A 16,644-nucleotide genomic window follows, 5' to 3' on the forward strand; every position below is an offset into this window, starting at 1 on the left:
ACCGCGCCGCCTAGGTCCACCACCACGAGCCCCGCACCACCTCCGGACGCAGCTCCCCTCGCCACCAAGGCCGGCCGGAGCTGAAACATCGACGAAGAAGACCACCAGACCCACCAGCACCCAAAAGGGAACGCCGACCTCCACCTGCTCCGCTCCTCGCCACCAAGGCCGGCCGGCGAAGCAGAGACGGAGATCCACGCCCGACGAACCTCCACGACCTCCCCGGCGCCGAGGCCGGAACGGGGAAAGGAGGGGGAGGACGGAGAAGCCCTATTCACCAGCGCCACCGCCGCCGTCTTCGGGGACGCCATCCGGGCACACACACCTACCACTAGAAACCTAGACTACCCGCACAGCCGGAGCCGAGGCTCCCCCCCACCTCGCGGCGCCGAAACGGCGGCCGGAGGCAGAGGGGAGCAGCAGCTCCGCCGGCGGAAACTCCGACCTCGCAGACGCCTCTCCTTCCGCCTCTGGGCACTGTAGCAGGGGAAAGGATAAGGAGGTAGCTCACGGAGGGATCACCAAACCTCCTGATTCCAATCCAGCCAGTGAAGAAATAATGTCAAGCACTTTCTGAAAGCTCCCCAACCATGCAAGGGGTGTACGGAAATGATTCATATATGCCATTTGTAGGTAAGTGAGTATAATCCTTTGGGCGTAGTTTTCCAAGGTACTGGACTTTCGAGCTATTCAGATGATAAGCCACTCCTTTAAATGATGATACATCTAAGAAAATAATCTCTTTATATGGGTGAAATCCAAGGATAGAAACATAGCTGTAGTATTCTTCGTAATCATCTTCAATATTCAAAACATTATCGTCTTCAGAGTTCCATTCCCAATTCTCATCTACAAGCATTTTATTGGTTCCACCTTCATCATTATCATCGCCATATAAGAACCAAGTTTTTTCTATTCCCTTAGGCTGGTCGAAATATATCGTTGCACATGGACTAAGATCAATGTGATGCTTTAGCCCCCAAGACATGTGACCACCTGATTCGTTGAGAATCCAAATCCGAAGTTGATATCCATGCTGCTGAATTGATGCAAAGTAAACCCCCTTTTCCGATTTCCCAAGATAAGGTTCTGCATGTTTGCTTTCCTCGATATCTATTGGCATTTTGACTAGTTGGTACTTTCCATCTTGTAATAACAACCTGCGAAATAAATAAAAAAGATGTGTAAGACCATTTGCAGAGCTAGATATGGGGCAATGTTTGTGCAGAAACATTCACATGTCTACTAATACTATAATTCAGAAGGGAGGTTTGCGATCTATACCTCACAACAAATGCACCACGACAATGAACATAGAGTGATCCTCCCCAATACACAGTGTAGCGCCACCTGGGACCCCAGCTTGTTGGTTCCAGCCTATCTAGTCGCACGGAGGCCAGTGTCTCCAAAGCCTCACCTTCACGCACAAACGTCCTCTTTTGCCATTGTTTTGTACTAGAGGAGAACACGTCTAGTGTCCATGAGGATGGTGGCCATTCCACCAAGTCATCTGAATCATCTTGCTTTCCACTACACTCGATTGGTGGTGACGGTGTGATTATCGCTGGTAAGTCGTCGCCCTCTTCAATGGTTTGTTCCGTTGACAATTCTGACGGTCCATCTTTGCACTCCTCTTCAAAGCTCTCGAGTGCCGAAGCATCCTCCAGCAACGAGAACAACTCAAGGAGACAATATGGTTCTTGACTTGGCATTTTAGGCTTCGAGAAAGGCTTCTTGTCGGGCACCATTGGAATCGCGAACACTTGATAGTGCAGCGAGACAGCAGGATCAAAGGCGAGGTAAGCATTGTAGTTGCATGCATCAAGGTGGGGTAGACGTTCCCACCGTCTCGTGGCGGGGTTAACGACGAAGAACTCCCTCCACCCAGTACCGTAGATAAGGAGGCCGTTGCAGTGATCCACGATTGGGTCAAAACCCCCGTTGTACCCAGGCAAGAAGCCAAGGTCGCCGTTGATCGCGGGCCGCTTCGTGGTGGGGCGGGCGAAGAAGCGTGGGCGCTCGTAGTCGATGTAGTTGACGAACAGACCGCGCACCGAGCTCGGGAGGATGTGCGGGCGCATCAGACCATGGGCGTCGATGACGGCGCACCACGCCTTGCGCACGCAGCGGGAGGCGGCGAGTTCGCAGGGCTCGAGGCGGCGGAGGATGTTGGCGAGCGCGTCGTCGGGCAGGGCTTCCGTCGGATCCATCCTCACGTGTACGGGGGCGAAGATCGACGAGAAACGGCGGCGGGGCTTTGGGCAGCTGACCTACTCGTGCGCGGTTAAGTGGCCCATGTAGGCCGTTTAGTCAGCTGGTCTACCGCTGTCAACACTCGAACCCGCGGAGATAGCCAGCCGCACCGAACTGTGGCACGTCTGAGGAAAAAAAACGCTTCGCGACTCGCGCGCGCGCGGAGGAAGCAGAAAAGTCTCCATTGTTGAGGCGTTGACTGCCAAACCAATCAGTTGGAACACCAATCAGTTGATGTATCGAGAAAATAAACAAAAACGTAGCGCTTCCTTTTCACGCGATACCAAAACATAGCATTAATTTGCTAGACGCGTCCTTTTTTCTTTCTCGAAACGAGCAAGCGCTTAAAATCCAACCTCCGCTCCATGAATTACTTCGGGAAAACCAAAACATGTCCATACAATGGCGATCGACTTCGATTCCCACGATCGACCATAATTCCAGAACAAAGACGAATCGCCATCTTCCTTTTACCGATTATATTGTTCCACAAAAGATGTGCATTTTTCCTTTTATACTTTTGGGAGCCCATGAGCCAGAAACAAGCGAAAACACTAGCGCACGATGATAAGGAATATACCTGAATATTCGCATCGGACATTCAATACTACTCCCTCCATCCCACCCCAAATCTCTCAGTTTTGTTAAAATTTAGATGTATCTAACGACAAAGATGAGACACATTTGTTGAGACGGAGGGAGTACTTTCGTTCCAAAAATATTGATCGCATTGCAAATCCAACGACAGCCAGACGGTTCATCTTCGCCTCAACCCATGCTGCTCGTTGACGAATATGCTCTTCTCTTTGGGGCAAACAAAGCACGTTCAGCACTGCACTGGGCATGTACATAGGTACTAATTGCTACACAAGGATAACCAGCTCAACCTGTTCCACAACACATACACAGGAGCACGATTTTGTCCAAAAATATATGCACACAGATGGTAACGACGCCCAGATAATGCCAAGAGCTAGCAATAAATTCAAACACTACCTAATCCTAGACATCACATAATGAGTTAACTAGAACATCCTTTATTGATGAAATGACCAAAGGCTAGAAATCGTGCAACTGGAACCTAAACAACCAGGTCAACGTCTTGACTCCCAGACCACAATACAGCCACAGCGAAGGGAGGTTGTACCCGAGGCCAACCATCAACTGCCAACACGGCCAATGGGCCTGTTCACTTCCTTGATAACGATCAGCACTATGGTCATGAAGAGCAGTGGTACATCTCCGCCTCCATCTCTCAACCCCGTGCTGCTCACTGACGAATATGCTCTTCTCTTTGGGGCAAACAAAGCCTGCACGCATGAGAGAACGCAGCCAGGATCAAAAAAAGAAAAAGAAATTAATAAGAAAACTAAATCAACAATTAGGAGACAAGTTAAGCAACACTTGGATACACAAAGAGCATGCACATTTTCTGCTGCTCAAATGCACGACGCACTTGAGGTGCACCTCACAATTGTACACATGCTTCATATCAAAGTGCTAAACACAAATTGCACTGTTGCACTTACACTTTGCTCAACTGTTGCACTTATATATATCCAGCACACACACTAGTCTGCTGCACTTGGCACTTACACTAGGCAGTGCACATCATGGATCATTATCAAAACACAAAACTGAGGATTTAGACATGCACTGGGCCATGTATAGGTACTAATTGCTACACAAGCATAACTAGCTAAACCTGTTCAACAACACACATGATTTTGTCCAAAATATATGCAGGCACAGATGGTAACGACACCCATATCATGCCAAGAGCTAGCAATGAATTCAAAAACTCCCTAATCCTAAACCTAAACATCACACAAAGAGTTAACTAGAACATATCCTTTATTGACGCAATGACCAAAGGCTAGAAATCATGCAACTGAAACCTAAACAACCAGGTCACCGGCTCGACTGCCGGGCCACAATACAGCAACAATGAATATAACTTGGTATCACAGAACACATGGGAGCCAGAGATCAAAGGGCTGAAAAACTAACTCACCGGGGAGGTTGTAGCCGAGGCCAACCATCGCTGCCACCACGGTCGCGGCGCGGGAGCAAATGAGGTAGTCGGAGCCAGGGGTCATGCCCATTGCTTCGAGTGAGGAGTCACTCTGCTCGGTCACCTCCACTGAAGTATCTCCCATCTGCCAAGGTAAACTCGCCACATTTTCAGTTGCTAGAAAACAATAGCACAAGGCAACATGTTTGGCACAAGAGACACTGAAATATCAAAGTGACTAGCATGAACATTGGCATGTACAGTGTATAAGACCAGGCAATGATTTGATTAATAGCAAATTATCACCACCTGCAGGAAAAGGAAGGAACAACTAGCGGTCCCCAGCATTATCTTTGGTATTTGTAAAATAAGGACACAACATACAGAACTCACAGTCCAGGTAATCAATTTAAATGCCAGAACATCCGTTCCTTGAAACAAACAAGACAGTGAGTATGTTACAATTCCATACTGGTTGATGGACAGAAGACCACAAGAACAAAAAAAAAAAAGGAACTAATATGAGCATGCTGATGGAGATCGGACTGTGATTTGATTTATAGTATATTGTAAAAAAACAACCTACAGGAAAAGAAAAAATGGCTAAAAGTCTGAGCAGGATTTAGGGCTATGGTAAACAAAATCCCAAGGACACACACGCCCACAGACCTTGCCCATCAGCAAAATAATGGAAGAAAAACTCAGATCCATGCCTTGTACCTTGCAGAGCAGCTAGATGAAGAGCAGTGGGCCTCTTCACTTCCCTGATAAAGATCGGCACTATGGTCATGAAGAAGGCAGGTTGCCGCCGGACACGGCGTGCTCCAGGAGCGTCTTCTTGCCTGGCATGCATACGAACCTTTAAAAATCGAGTTGAAATCAGTGGCTTAAATATCATTTCAGTAGGTACATATACGGGAAGAAGTAGGGAGCAAGCAATCGATTCGAACACGGCTAAAAATAATGAACAAGAACCATGCTTAGTATAGGTAGAATAGCAATCTGAAGTCTAGCTAGACACAAGATGGCTAGAAGTCAGTAGTAGGCATTCGCATGTTTTGTTACATGTAGGACGTCCACGAATGTTTTCCTTCAGGATTCAAGAAGTGCAACTAATAAGATAAAAGCTAATTACCAGAAAGACAAATGATGTTATCCTAGTAAGCTTAGTGCAGTAGCTTCTAACATGTAACTAAATATAATGAAGAAGCTCACTTGACGTCTCACAGTAGCTGCAAACAAGAAGCAATATAGGTCACTACTTCTTCATGCTCAGGTTCTTTTCGAACCATCTAAGCCCAAGCAGGTTGCTGAAATATTGCCAATTCATTTGGCACTGTTGAGTATGCTACAGAGAAAGGAAAGAGGTAATTTTCTGTAGCATATCAGACCATACATGGTAATTGCGTAGATAATGCTGCTAAACATGACTCTAAAGGAGACCTAATACTGATTAAGCCGCAGCTGTTAAACATGATGACTCTAATTAAGGATAATGCTAAACATGACTGTTGTGCGGAAGAACAAAGCAAAAAAAAAAAAAAACGACCTTTCGATGCGACGAGGTCCTGTACGGCAGCGTTGAGGTAGCAGCGGTGGTGCTTTGGGGGCGGCCTCCTGGACGACGTGGACGCCTCCTACATCCGGTATCTTCAGCGGCGGAGGAGACGGTGAGCAGCGGCGGCCGGAGTCGGCGGCCAAGGCGGAATCCAGCGAAGAACGTCCCCGTTCCCCTCCTCCGAGGAGACGACCTCCTTGCAGCGCGTCACGGACGACGGCCTCGCGTCGGCGAGCTCGACGGAGCCGCGCGCATTGGTGCACGCGGGCGCCAGCGAGCAGGCCGGCAGCGACGCCATGGTCTGGGCAGCACGTGCACTGCCTCTCTCATAGCCGACGCTGGAGCGCCGGTGGCCGATCTGACGGCGGACGGGAGGACGGAAGGAAGTGAGGGAGGGAGGAGGGGGCGGCGCTGACGACGGGAGGAGAGAAGCCGAGAGGGCAAATGGGAATTTCTGCTTGCTTGGTTTTGTTCGGGCCGACCACACAGAATGGACCGACCTCTCGCGGCCCACGAATCCATGTGCCTGCCATATTCTTTTTCATTTTCTTCTTCTGCAGAAAGTCTGGGTTATATACGTTTTCCCGCTCGTTTCCATACGATTTGCATGCCTTTGAAATTTCCCTTTGGCGCTAGTACAGTAGTACATGGTGTGTGTGTACGGGTAACACTACATCTACAGACTCCTTTTTACAAAAACTGGTTTACAGACAGACGTGGAATCACGTCAAGTATCAACACCCCTACATTCACGGAAGGGAAAGCAAATTAGGCCAACCAATTGTTTGCACGGTTTGTCCGTAGCAATTCTTCCGTAGATCTAGCATTTTTGGTGTGTGTATATATTATCAAAAGGGATGGTGTTTTGCATGTAGCTAGACTCCATGCATATGCACCCGGTGTATTTTGTTTCTCCCACACAAAGGCCACTTTACCAGGAGTACTCACTTATACATGGACGGGGAAACTCTAGGTCACGTCACGTACACATGACAAGGTAGCGTCCGTAAAGTCAAGCATCATCTTTTAGTATTTGTCGTGAGTAGTCACGACCCATGCAACGTGTATGTGTCGCACTTGTATATCCTCGTTACACTTGCTCAGAAGTGCCGAAGAATCAAAGCCCAACAATGATATGATCAATACGATGACAGTAGACGAGCATGTGGCACCGCCTATTGCATGGCGATCCTAATATGGGTGTATGAGGGTGGTGTAAAGATTAAGAGCAAGTTCACAACTATGAAGTGGCAACCCTTTCTCGAAGAGGGCTATACTGCAAGAAGACACTCAACTTATCACTAGCATGAATAAGCCTATCGGCGGCGTGTAAAAATAGGCCTCAGCGGTGTGTGTACGGCACGCTGCTAGTATCTTGACGATGGTGAATGTCATCATCGGTGTGGCAGTTACCACACCGCTGGTAACGATAATACTAGCAGCGCATTGACATACCACGCTGCCGATACATATTACAGCTAATAAAAAAATACACTGCTTCAAATTTCGCTTCCAACGCTGCATATTCGATGATAAATTAATACTGTATTAAATAAATATACTAGTCCGAAATATTATTGACACTTTCGATAATATTGCAATACTAGATTCGATACGAGATGGACATTGTAGCACCTGCCTCGACATGAACATCGACTACACTCCCAATCACCAATAATATACTGATCAGAGGTACTGTCCTCACTAGTGGACAAGAGGTCCAACCACCTATCTGAGTTCTCGTCGATCGTTCAGGCCCGATCGATGGACCGCACAACTGTGCCTCCATCTTGGCCTTCAACCTTCTCTGATTCGCCCTTGCTACCTTCCTCGCACGCCAAAATTCCAACTCCATTTGCACATCTTCTGGATGATCTAGCCCCACTGCACCATGGCCCTCTCATTCGCCTCGACGAGAGCAAGCCGTTGCAGCGCCTGGCGGTGTTGCCTATCCTTGTCGCATGTAACAATGAGCTATTGTGGACCGAGCAATTCAGCTTCGGCCCGAGACTCGCAGTCGGGGAAGTTCATGTTGAGGTGGTTGCGGCCGAATCTCCACGATGTGGTGTCGTATGCGAGTGCAGCCTCGTCCACGATACGGAACATGCTGACACACGCAGCCCAACGGTTGAGATTTTGGTCGCGAAGGTGTCTCATGGCCACGCGCGGACACAGTGGAAGCCTATGGAACCAAGGCGGGGGCGGGGCGGGGGGGGGGGGGTGACGGTGGTAGCTTGGGTTCGACTAAGCCAGACGAAATCGGTAGGGAAACCGCGCAACGGGGGTTCCAGTCGATTGGGCTAGATGTTATCTGGTCGTAGCGGGGTGGGGTGGGGCTGCGGTGATCGGTTGCGCGACGGGGCGATAGGGGGTACCATCGTGTATGGGAGAGTGGAGCGAGAGGGAGAAGTGTGTGTGTGTGTGTGTGTGTGTGTGTGTGCGCGCGCGCGTGTGTGCGCGTGTGTGTGTGTGCGCGTGCGTGCGTGTGTGTGTGTGTTGTGTGACCGCGCGGGTTGGGCCAGGAAGAACTGGCTGGGGTGGCCAACAGGGCCGGGCCGGTAAAATCTGGGGCCCTGTGCGAAACTTTGAAATGGGCCCTCCTGATTCTACAAAAAAAAGTTAAACTAATGAATGATACAATGTATAATTGATTTTTCACATGCCGTATCTTAATTTTTGAAACGCTACATACATGTATATCTTGATTTCTTAAAAACACCGACGGTCAATGGCAGACCTAAGAATAAAGATTTATGGGTGGCATAAAAATTAGATCAGAAATTTGTAAGGCACAAGGGTAAGTTTACTCTTAAAAAATGGTGCACTAAATATCCAAATTCCAGGATACAAATAATAAAACTGCCAAGGGTTGAAAAAACAGAAAATATTTATTAAGATGGACCCCTAGCTTGAAAAACCTTGGATGAGCAAAACGTGATTTTTTTAGGAGAAGCAAAACGTGTATATGGATCTCTTTTTAAGCACAGATGGAGCCAATTGTTTTTTCAGTAATATGGTTACACCCCATTCAGGACTTCTTTTTTACCTGCGTTCAGGCCTTATTTGTGGGCCTTTTCACTTAAACGATTAAGCCCAAGGGCGAGGCCATCTTCTTCCCCGATTTGGCCATACCCCTTCTCGACCTGAAGCAGAAAGCTTTAAGCCAGACGTCCATGGCGCTACTCCCTGCTCAGCCGCGCTGGAGGCTAGGTAAGGGTAGAGTACCCTCCTCGGCCGCAGGAGACCCAGGGCAGCATCCGCTGCTTGCTCCTGCAAGTTCACTGCTGCTCATAGGATGCCTGCTGAGTGCTGACAAGTGCCAAATCGAAAATTTGGGGCCCCTAAAAAATTGGGGCCCTGTGCGGCCGCACCGGCCGCACTCCTGCCCGCCCGGCCCTGGTGGCCAATAGGCCTACGCCGCTGATGCGCGTAGTATTGACGGCGTGGCTCCTCCCAGTTTTTGGTGTGGGTCAGGCCACTAGGGGGCACCATAGTAGACATTGTGCGATATTCCTCGACACCATCGATAGAGGGTATGTAAGGGTGGTATACAGAATAAAGGCCCATGAAAAACTTGTTTCCAGCGAGATATCATAAATGCCCGCCGAGAAAATAAACTTGATATCGTTCTACTCCTCGAGTACCAATTTCTCATTTTCTCCTGGAGTATCTTTGGGACAAGACTCATGGTTCATGGAACACCATCACATAGGTCGATAGGATTCATACCCAAGAAAACATTGAGCCTTTCACTAGCAATTACAAGATATTGATCTGAGTTTTTTTTTGCAGAAAATTCTATATATAGTGTATTGTTCCTTCAAAAAATATTGTACACAAGAATGCATGAGAGTATGAGACGGTAAAAAAAATGCTAGCATGTAGAGTACTACTAGCATGTAGCGAGCTGATGCTAATTAACTCACACTTAAGACGGCGCCTCGACTCACGCCGCGCCTCCTGGCCTGGAGTGACTCAATCAACGAAAGGCACAAACATCATCCAGGCTTCCCGCGGTGCCCTATTCCCAACCAAACCCTTTTCAGCCGCCACCACCTCTTCCTCTCTCTATCCATTAATATTCAGTAAACACCACCGTTGATGGCCACTGGTGGAAAAACAGGCTTCGGGTGAGCCCCATAAGTCGCGATGCTGCAGGAACCGCGACTAATGGTACCTTTAGTCGCGGTTCGGGAGGAGAACCGCGACCAAAGGCCTGGGCCCAGGGCGCTCGGTGGCCAGCCGGTGCACGTGGGGGGTCTTTAGTCGCGGTTGGCCAGGCCAACCGCGACTAAAGGTGCCCGAAGGCCTTTAGTCGCGGTTGGCCAGGCCAACCGGGACTAAAGCCCCTCCCCTATATATACCCATCCAGCAGCCAACACTTAGCCATTTGGTGCCATTCTCTTCACAAGCTTCACAAGTGGGTGTTAGGTTTGCTTTTGGTTCCTCTTATGCACATAAGGTGTTTGATGAAATACCCCAAGAGCATGAAACAAACATGATATGAAGTGTTGGAGCCACACTTGAGCTTTCTCATTTATTTTTTCCTCCTCGATCGCGGTTAGCAACTTGAACCTTTGATGTGTCGTTGATAAAATGTGCATGTGTGTGTAGTTCATTGTTTAATTTATATTGTTTGTAGCTAGTTAGTTTAACAAATGCATGATGGTTAATTATATATTTTATATTATAATAATGCAGATGAATCGACAATGGATGTACGGTAACCGACTCTCCGGCGAGTTCAGTGCGGGTTTGAAAGATTTCCTCGTAGTGGCCAATGCGAACAAGCAGGGGTGTTGTGTTAACAGTCCAAGTGTTAAATGTAAGAATCAGACGGGTTACTCTTCCTCAAGAGATGTTCACATGCACCTGCTTCGGCACGGTTTCATGCCAAGCTATAATTGTTGGACCAAGCATGGAGAAAGAGGGGTTATAATGGAAGAAGATGAAGAAGGGGATGATTTCAATGATAAAAGCTATCTTGCTCATTTCGGTGATACTTTCATGGAGGATGCTGAAGGTGAAGGGGAAGGTGAAGGGGAAGGTGAAGAAGAGGCACGTGATGATCCCGTTGATGATCTTGGTCGGACCATTGCTGATGCACATCACAGGAAGGCGCTGTACCCCGGATGCGATGATGGTCTGAAAAAGCTGGGCTGCACACTGGATTTGCTGAGATGGAAGGCACAGGCAGGTGTAGCTGACTCGGCATTTGAAAACTTGCTGAAAATGTTGAAGAATATGTTTCCAAAGAATAACGAGTTGCCCGCCACTACGTACGAAGCAAAGAAGGTTGTCTGCCCTCTAGGTTTAGAGGTTCTGAAGATACATGCATGCATCAACGACTGCATCCTCTACCGCGGTGAATACGAGAATTTGAATGAATGCCCAGTATGCACTGCATTGCGTTATAAGATCAGAGGCGATGACCCTGGTGACGATGTTGAGGGCCAGAAACCCAGGAAGAGGGTTCCCGCCAAGGTGATGTGGTATGCTCCTATAATACCACGGTTGAAACGTCTGTTCAGGAACAAAGAGCATGCCAAGTTGTTGCGATGGCACAAAGAGGACCGTAAGTCGGACGGGGAGTTGAGACACCCCGCAGATGGAACGCAATGGAGAAAGATCGACAGAGAGTTCAAAGATTTTGCAGCTGACGCAAGGAACATAAGATTTGGTCTAAGTACGGATGGCATGAATCCTTTTGGCGAGCAGAGCTCCAGCCATAGTACCTGGCCCGTGACTCTATGCATCTACAACCTTCCTCCTTGGTTGTGCATGAAGCGGAAGTTCATTATGATGCCAGTGCTCATCCAAGGTCCGAAGCAACCCGGCAACGACATCGATGTGTACCTAAGGCCATTAGTTGATGAACTTTTACAGCCGTGGGGCAGACCTGGTGTCCGTGTGTGGGATGAGCACAAAGAAGAGGAATTTGACCTACGAGCGTTGCTTTTCGTAACCATCAACGATTGGCCTGCTCTTAGTAACCTTTCGGGACTGTCAAATAAGGGATACAATGCATGCACGCACTGCTTACATGAGACTGAAAGTGTACATTTGCCAAATTGTAAGAAGAACGTGTACCTTGGGCATCGTCGATTTCTTCCGAAAGGTCATCCAAGAAGAAAGAAAGGCAAGCATTACAACGGCAAGGCAAATCACCGGCGAAGCTGCGGAACACACCGGTGCTGAGGTATTTGATATGGTCAAGGGTTTGAAAGTCATCTTTGGAAAGGGTCTGGCGGACAATCAGTTCCGAAGGGAGCTGACGGGCACGTAGCCATGTGGAAGAAGAAATCTATATTACGGGAGCTAGAATATTGGAAAGTCCTAGAAGTCCGCTCTGCAATCGACGTGATGCACGTTACGAAGAATATTTGCGTGAACATCCTAAGCTTCTTGGGCGTGTATGGGAAGTCAAATGATACAAAGGAAGCACGGCAGGACCAGCAAAGTTTGAAAGACCCTGATGACCGGCATCCGGAACGGTTTCAAGGTCGTGCCAGCTACGCTCTGACCAAAGAAGAGAAGGTCATCTTTTTTGAATGCCCGAGCGATATGAAGGTCCCGTCAGGATTCTCGTCCAATATAAAGGGAATAATAAACATGGCGGAGAAAAAGTTCCAAAACCTGAAATCTCACGACTGCCATGTGATTATGACGCAATTGCTTCCGATTGCTTTGAGGGGGCTCCTGCCGGAAAATGTTCGACTGCCCATTGTGAAGCTATGTGCATTCCTCAATGCAATCTCTCTGAAGGTAATCAATCCAGAAGTTCTACCACGGTTCTGAATCGATGTGATCCAATGTCTTGTCAGTTTCGAGTTGGTGTTCCCGCCATCCTTCTTCAATATTATGACGCACCTCCTGGTTCACCTAGTCGATGAGATTTCCATTCTCGGTCCTGTATTTCTACACAATATGTTCCCCTTCGAGAGGTTCATGGGAATATTAAAGAAATATGTTCGTAACCGTGCTAGGCCAGAAGGAAGCATCGCCAAGGGCTATGGAAATGAGGAGGTATTTGAGTTTTGTGTTGACTTTGTTCCTGACCTTAAGCCGATTGGTCTTCCTCAATCGCGGCACGAGGGGAGACTAAGTGGAAAAGGCACGATCGGAAGGAAATCAATGATATGTATGGACGGCCATTCTCTCGATCGAAGCACACCACACAGCTTCGACTAATTCCAGCTTGGTGGCTCCGTACTTTGAGAAACACAAGAATATTTTACGCTCGGACAACCCCGGGATGCCCGAATCCTGGATTAGGAAGGCCCACATGGAGACTTTCGGCGATTGGTTGAGAAAACATTTAATGAGTGACAATAAGGTTGTAGATCAGCTGTACATGTTGGCCAAGACACCATCTTCGACTATAACGACTTTCCAAGGGTACGAGATAAATGGGAATACATTTTACACGATCGCCCAAGATAAAAAGAGCACCAACCAAAACAGTGGTGTCCGCTTTGATGCACGACAACCGAGAATGGGCAAAAGGTCACATATTATGGTTACATAGAGGAGATATGGGAACTTGACTATGGACCCTCCTTTAGGGTCCCTTTGTTCCAGTGCAAATGGTTCAAGCTAACAGGAGGTGGGGTAAAGGTGGACCAGCAATACGGAATGACAATGGTGGATTTCAACAATCTTGGTTACCTTGATGAACCATTCGTCCTAGCGAAAGATGTCGCTCAGGTTTTCTATGTGAAGGACATGAGTAGCAAACCGAGGAAACGGAAAGATAAGAAAACGATCAGTACATCATGCGATGATCCAAAGCGCCACATTGTTCTTTCAGGGAAAAGAAACATCGTGGGAGTGGAGGACAAGACAGACATGTCAGAAGATTATAATATGTTTGCTGAAATTCCGCCCTTCAAAGTGAACACCGACCCAAGCATTAAGTTAAATGATGAGGATGCTCCATGGATACGGCACAATCGTAAGCAAGCAGGGACACAAGGGAAGAAATGATGTGTAATAATTTATTGTACCAAACTTTGTTGAATGAATCATGTGAATTATATTACCCGTGATGTGTTTGGTGTCCATTTTCGAATGATTCAATTGACTCGAGATAGCACTGATGATACATGAAATTTGGAGTGACTAAGTCATACTCCTGCATACATGAAATTTGGAGTGACTAAGTCATACTCCTGCATATAGGAAATTTGGAGTGACTAAGTCATACTCCTGCATACATGAAATTTGGAGTGATTTAGTCATACTCCTGCCTAGGCGTATAATATGCATACTCGTAGTCTTCATAGCCGCCGCCGTTGTACTGGTAGTCGTCGCCTTCTAAGTTGCCGGCGTCGTCGTCGCTGCTGTCGTCGCTGTCGTCGGGCGGCGCTCGTGGCTCGAACTGAGGGTAGCGCAGGCGGGGGATATCGCCGGCCGTGATGTAGTCCATGACGCTCTGCAGAGTCCGGCCGTACCACCATAGCCGACGGCCGGCCTCGTGGAAGTTTCCAGGAGGCAGACCGTCCTCCTCATACCTGGCGAGCGCCCTCTCACCATGACTTTGTCAACCAGGGCAAGACTCCGGATTTCAAAGGACAATATGAGAAACTGCAACATGATTGGCCAGAATTTGTGAAGCAAAAGAAATCGGAGCAGTTCCTTGAACTATCGAAAAAAAATAAGGAAAATGCGGCCAAGAAGGAGTACAATCATAAAATGGGGCCAGGAGGGTATCGCTTTTGGCAGCCTAAGTGGGAGAAGATGGAGAACGAGCTGAGGGCGCGAGGAATCCGTCCAGGTACGGAGGGATGGGACCCAAGGGCCAAAAGCTGGTGGTACGGGCATGGGGGATCGCTGAACCCGGAGACAGGGGAGTGTGTTTATCAGGGCAAAATAATTACACCCACCCAAAAGCTTATTGAGGCAATGAGGGAGGCTCAAGAGGGGAGGATCAGGTTCAACAGAGAGAACGACGCCCTGACAAAAGCCCTCGGGAATCCTGAACACGGAGGACGTATACGAGGCATGGGGCCCATTCCGTGGAAAATAGGGTTCCCCCAGAACGATGACCCGTACGGTTACAGAAGCCGTAAGAGAAAGATGGATCGGGATGCAGATGTTGTGGCGAAGTTGGTAACGGAAATGGATGTGATGAAGAAAACCGTGAGTGTACTAGTCGCCGAAAGAGATGCAGCTCGGGCGCAGCATGCTGAAGATCATCCAATGGATCTCGGAAGCCAGCAGCGGAGAAGAAGCAGCGTGGCTTCCACGGAGGCCTCACCGGCTGGTACACCGACGATCGAAATTACTGCACCGGAGCCTGCGGTGGTCGAAATTACTGCACCGGAGCCTCCTCGCTACCCCGTGGACGATATAAAGGAGATGAAAGCATGTCATCTGTATTATCCTATCGGGAACATGTCCATGAAGGTAGCCATCGGCAGTGCTTTGCCACTGGAGCACTCCACCACAACAACCCCATTCAAGATGGCTATGCTCGTGTGACGGTGGAGGAGATAGTCCAAGGGTTTGAGGACACGGACATTGACATTGCTACACCCGAAGGGGTGAAAAGACTTGGAGATGTCAAGCGCCAGTTCATTCTATGGCAGAAGAAGTTTATCAAGTTTCCAGGCGAGGCGCCAACAAGTCCACCCCCCTACGGTGGTGGTGGTGGCGGTGGCGGTGGCGGTGGCGGTGACGGTGGCGGTGGCGGCGGTGGTGGTGGTGCTTCACCTAATACACCTCCTTCACGTCAGCCGACGCCGCCCCCCAGTCCTCGTCCGGCGGGTAGCGACGCCGCCCTAGTCCTCGTCCGGCGGGTGATCAGCAGACACCGCCCCCAATCCACCTCCGGCGAAGAAGCGGCAGTCCTGGGTTATTAACCCGGACCCTTATGTACCTAAGAAAACAAAGATACCAGAGCCATCACTGAAGCCTCTCATCCCGAGGCCTTGGGAACTTAGTGTCGAGGAAAATGCAGCGGCCGTGGCTGCTCAGCATGAGAAATGGAAGGAGGAGTGCAATTAGAAAAGAGAGGGCGAGCCCAAGCCGATATATTCTGACAAGCAAAAGCAGTGGGCTAAGTCATTTTTGAACACACCGTCCCAAGCCGCGAAGAATCTGCCTGACGACTATTTACGTGAACTTCGTAGGCAAGCACTCGCGTTCAAGAGGAACCAAGAGTTGGCGGAGAAGAAAGCCTTGGAGGACGAGGCCGAGTCAAAATTAGAAAAGGGGAAAGAAGTTGCCCAGCTCGGGAACAAAGTAAACAATCGATCGCCCCGCTCATAGTGCAAGCCGCCGATCCGGATGCCCCGATATCATAGCAGCTGCGGCAAGACATGGATTGACTGTAACGAGTGCCCGAGAGAACAAGCGGCCGAGTTAGGTATCACTCTTCGTGCAATCGCTAGGCCTTGATGAGGCGCCAATGAAGGACGTAGTATTTACATATGTGAAGAATGGCCCTCTCGTCGAGCCTGCGCAGGAAGAGGATCTACCTCGACAAATGAAAGGTCTGCTAAATTGGTACAAGGGTTACATAAAACATAAAAACGCCAAAGAGTATATCTATGCGGAAGTTAGATATGAGCATCACTTCAAACATTACTGGGTACAAATTCATCTGAGTGAATTGTTCCAGCTGTTCAATCTACGCGACCTCGACAAATCTATCATCAGTTGCTACGTTCTGTAAGTGATTTATTAATTTCTACCCCATCTCGTTCATTGCCTGCACTGTCCTAACTATCTTGTTGTGTACGCTATTATGCAGAATGAAGAAGCGGGAAATGCGAATAAGGAACATCCATGATGTTGGGTTCATTGACCCACACAT

At 48.6% G+C, this 16,644-nt stretch overlaps 1 protein-coding gene and 1 long non-coding RNA gene across 2 annotated transcripts; both read right to left on the reverse strand.

Moving 5' to 3' along the window:
* Nucleotides 1-1,128: 1,128 nt before the first annotated feature.
* Nucleotides 1,129-2,491, reverse strand: LOC127324026 (uncharacterized). Its single transcript, XM_071822120.1, has 2 exons — nucleotides 1,418-2,491; nucleotides 1,129-1,160 (listed from the first exon to the last, which is right to left on the reverse strand). The coding sequence occupies exons 1-2, from the start codon at nucleotides 2,208-2,210 to the stop codon at nucleotides 1,129-1,131; spliced, it is 825 nt and encodes a 274-aa protein (XP_071678221.1). The 5' UTR covers nucleotides 2,211-2,491.
* Nucleotides 2,492-3,121: 630 nt separating this feature from the next.
* Nucleotides 3,122-6,218, reverse strand: LOC127324024 (uncharacterized). Its single transcript, XR_007866076.2, has 4 exons — nucleotides 5,817-6,218; nucleotides 4,988-5,109; nucleotides 4,268-4,412; nucleotides 3,122-3,563 (listed from the first exon to the last, which is right to left on the reverse strand). It is a non-coding gene; the product is annotated as an uncharacterized lncRNA (long non-coding RNA).
* Between the last annotated feature and the right edge of the window lie 10,426 nt (nucleotides 6,219-16,644).

The sequence above is a fragment of the Lolium perenne genome, chromosome 6 (genome assembly GCF_019359855.2).
Source record: "Lolium perenne isolate Kyuss_39 chromosome 6, Kyuss_2.0, whole genome shotgun sequence".
In the NCBI taxonomy this organism is placed as follows: domain Eukaryota; kingdom Viridiplantae; phylum Streptophyta; class Magnoliopsida; order Poales; family Poaceae; genus Lolium; species Lolium perenne.

Bases quoted from the DNA above. Each gene is read 5' to 3' on its own strand.
- LOC127324026 (XM_071822120.1), bottom strand. From the start codon at position 2,210: ATGGATCCGACGGAAGCCCTGCCCGACGACGCGCTCGCCAACATCCTC. The intron at 1,161-1,417 runs GTGAGGCTTTGG...TTTATTTCGCAG, and splicing joins GAGGACGTTTGTGCGTGAAG to GTTGTTATTACAAGATGGAA.